Source organism: Aethalodelphis obliquidens, unplaced genomic scaffold, assembly GCF_003676395.1.
Source record: "Aethalodelphis obliquidens isolate GAN/ISIS:26980383/991018 unplaced genomic scaffold, ASM367639v1 scaffold323, whole genome shotgun sequence".
Lineage (NCBI taxonomy): Eukaryota > Metazoa > Chordata > Mammalia > Artiodactyla > Delphinidae > Aethalodelphis > Aethalodelphis obliquidens.
Window position 1 is genome coordinate 12640 of NW_020838237.1, and position 2594 is coordinate 15233.

At 45.9% G+C, this 2594-nt stretch overlaps 1 protein-coding gene across 1 annotated transcript in view; it reads left to right on the forward strand.

Annotated features, from left to right (window-relative positions):
* LOC113616673 (sperm acrosome-associated protein 5-like) overlaps positions 1-1879 on the forward strand; it is a 7468-nt gene extending 5589 nt beyond the window's left edge. Inside the window, exons 2-4 of the mRNA XM_027100075.1 lie at positions 86-349; positions 1597-1674; positions 1779-1879. Coding sequence (XP_026955876.1) covers positions 86-349; positions 1597-1674; positions 1779-1879 — 443 coding nt within the window. The remainder of the gene's footprint in view (positions 1-85; positions 350-1596; positions 1675-1778) is intronic.
* Positions 1880-2594: the final 715 nt, after the last annotated feature.

A 2594-nucleotide genomic window follows, 5' to 3' on the forward strand; every position in this document is an offset into this window, starting at 1 on the left:
GCGTCCGGAGCCTGTGCTCTGCAACGGGAGAGGCCACAACTGTGAGAGGCCCGCGTACCGCAAAAAAACCCAAAAAACAAAAAAGCAAACAAACAAACACAAACCCATCCCTGCCCCATTCCCTCATCCTACCCTCTCCCCTATTCCCAAGACCCATGCCCATCTGCTACCTCCCCCCTCCCTGCCCCAGTGCTGTGCATGGCACACTATGAAAGTGGCTTTGACACCTCCTTCGTGGACCACAATCCTGACGGCAGCAGTGCATATGGCATTTTCCAGCTGAACTCCACCTGGTGGTGTGACAGTGGTGTTACACCTACCCAGAACCTCTGTCACATGGAGTGTCATGGTGAGGCAGCATTGAGGACACCTTGAAGCCCTGCCTGGCCTCACTCCCCAACACGCAGAGGGCAAGACTGTCTAAGCCATAGCCTTGAGTAACAAGCAGAAAAATGATAGGGAAAGGAGCAGACTTGCCTGGGCTGTTACAGACACCAGCCTGTATCCTTACCCAGACTGCACTGAGATGTTGTCTAGGTAAGGAGGACTCAGAGCTCCCAAACCTCACCTAGAATGGAGACTGCCATTTTCTAGGACTCAGGAAACAATACACTTAGCTCCAAGTGGAATGGAGGGGGAAACTGTCCTGATTTGGGGTTGGGGCTGTCCAGGCCCTGAAGGAAGAAGCAGATATCTGTCTGTAGGAACAGAAACAAGGTACCTCTGTGCAGAAAGGAGAGAATTTTCCAGACGAGAGTGTGGTATTGTTGAGGACAAAATTGAATAGCAGTAGAAGTTGTTCAGGGTTGACCAAAATGGTGTTTGAGGTTGTCCAAGATAGGCCAAAATGGAGACTATGGTTATTTGGGACCAGCCCAAGTGGAGGTTGAAGTTGTCCAAGTCCTGCCACAGTGACAGAAGAGATCACCCAGGACTTGCCAGCTTGAAGGCTGAGGTTATCCAGGACTAGTCAACATAGTGGTTGAGATCATTAACTAGTCAGAATGGCAGTTAAGGTCATCCTCGTCTAGCCACCATAGCAGTTGATGTCATCTAGGACCAGGCACCATGGTAGCTGACATTGAACAGGACTAGCCAACATAGAGACTGAGGTCACTTGTAACTAGTAAAAATGGGTGTTGATGTTATCCAGGACCTGACAACATAGTGTTTGAAGAGTCCCCAGGACTGACCAACCTTGCAGTGAAGTGGCTTTCCAGCCAGCCAACAGCCATTGCATTTGAGATCATTCATAACCACACAAAATGACAGTTGAAGTCATCTGGAACTGGCCAACATGGAGTCTGAGGTTGTCCAGGACCAGCCAATATGGTGGTTGAGGTTATTCATAACCAACAAACATGACAGTCAAGATCACTCAGGATCAGTCAATGAGTTAAGGTTGTACAGAACCAGTCAACATGGCAGTTGATGTAATTCATAGCCAGCTAATAAGTGAATCAAGGTCATCTAAAATCAGGCAATATAGTGGTTGAAGTTATTCAGGCCCCAAGAAACCCAGAACCCCTTGTCCCTTCATACACTGTCACCCTGTCCCCAATACACCAGATTACTATATCCCTCTCTTCCTCCTAGAACTGTTCAACCGCCATATTCTGGATGACATCATGTGTGCCAAGCAGATAGTGTCCTCACAAAACAGTATGAATACCTGGGAAGTCTCATGGGGATGTCTTGGACTCTGGGCAGCCGGGATAGTGGCACTACCACCCCATCAGCCTGTCCACTTCATCCTCCCTCTCTCCCTTCATTTCCCAGGGATTCTTGGAGCCAGCACTATTCTGGCCATGATTTATCTGAATGGCTCAAGGGGTGTCATATATATGCAAAACCTTACACAACAGAAATTAATTCATGACTCAGCTTCCCAGAGATAGAGATTTCATTTTCCTTTCTGTCCTTTCTTTTGTGGATTTAATAAAGGATGATATCTATAAACAATTCAAGAGACCCCTGATGTCTGACTCTCTTCATTTTTCCAATGCCTGAAGATACCCCTATTCAATCACTCCCTCCATATATTCAAAGCTGTAATCAGGGGACACAAGCTCACTCAGGGTGGGGGTGGAGGATAATGTAGTGATTAAGAGCATAGGTTCTCCTGGGTTCAGAAACAATCTCTACCACTTACTGTCCCCATGTTGCCTTGGGTAAGGCACTTAATTTCTTTGTGCCTCAGTTTCCTCATCTGCAAAATGAGGATGATAGTGGTAGTAACTATCTCATGGGTTGTTGAGAGAATTAAATGAATTAATGTTTGTAAAGCACATAAAGTGTTTAGTACACAAGACAATTCTAGGTCTGGAAATAGAAGGGTGAGGTGGGGAGGTATGAAAATTGGCTTCCCTTAAAAAGTATCACTCTCAGTTGAAGTAACTACAGGGTCTTTAATTAAGGTAGATACAGTCTCTTCAGGGGAAAATGGAATTGGTTTCAGCTTACAGAGAAAGCTCAGTGGGAATTAGGATTTTAAAGTATTCACATTCTCCCACATCCTCCCACATTATTACCATTCTAACTCTTAGCCCCCAACTCCTTCTTTCATGATCTGTAACCAAAGTTTCAAATGACAA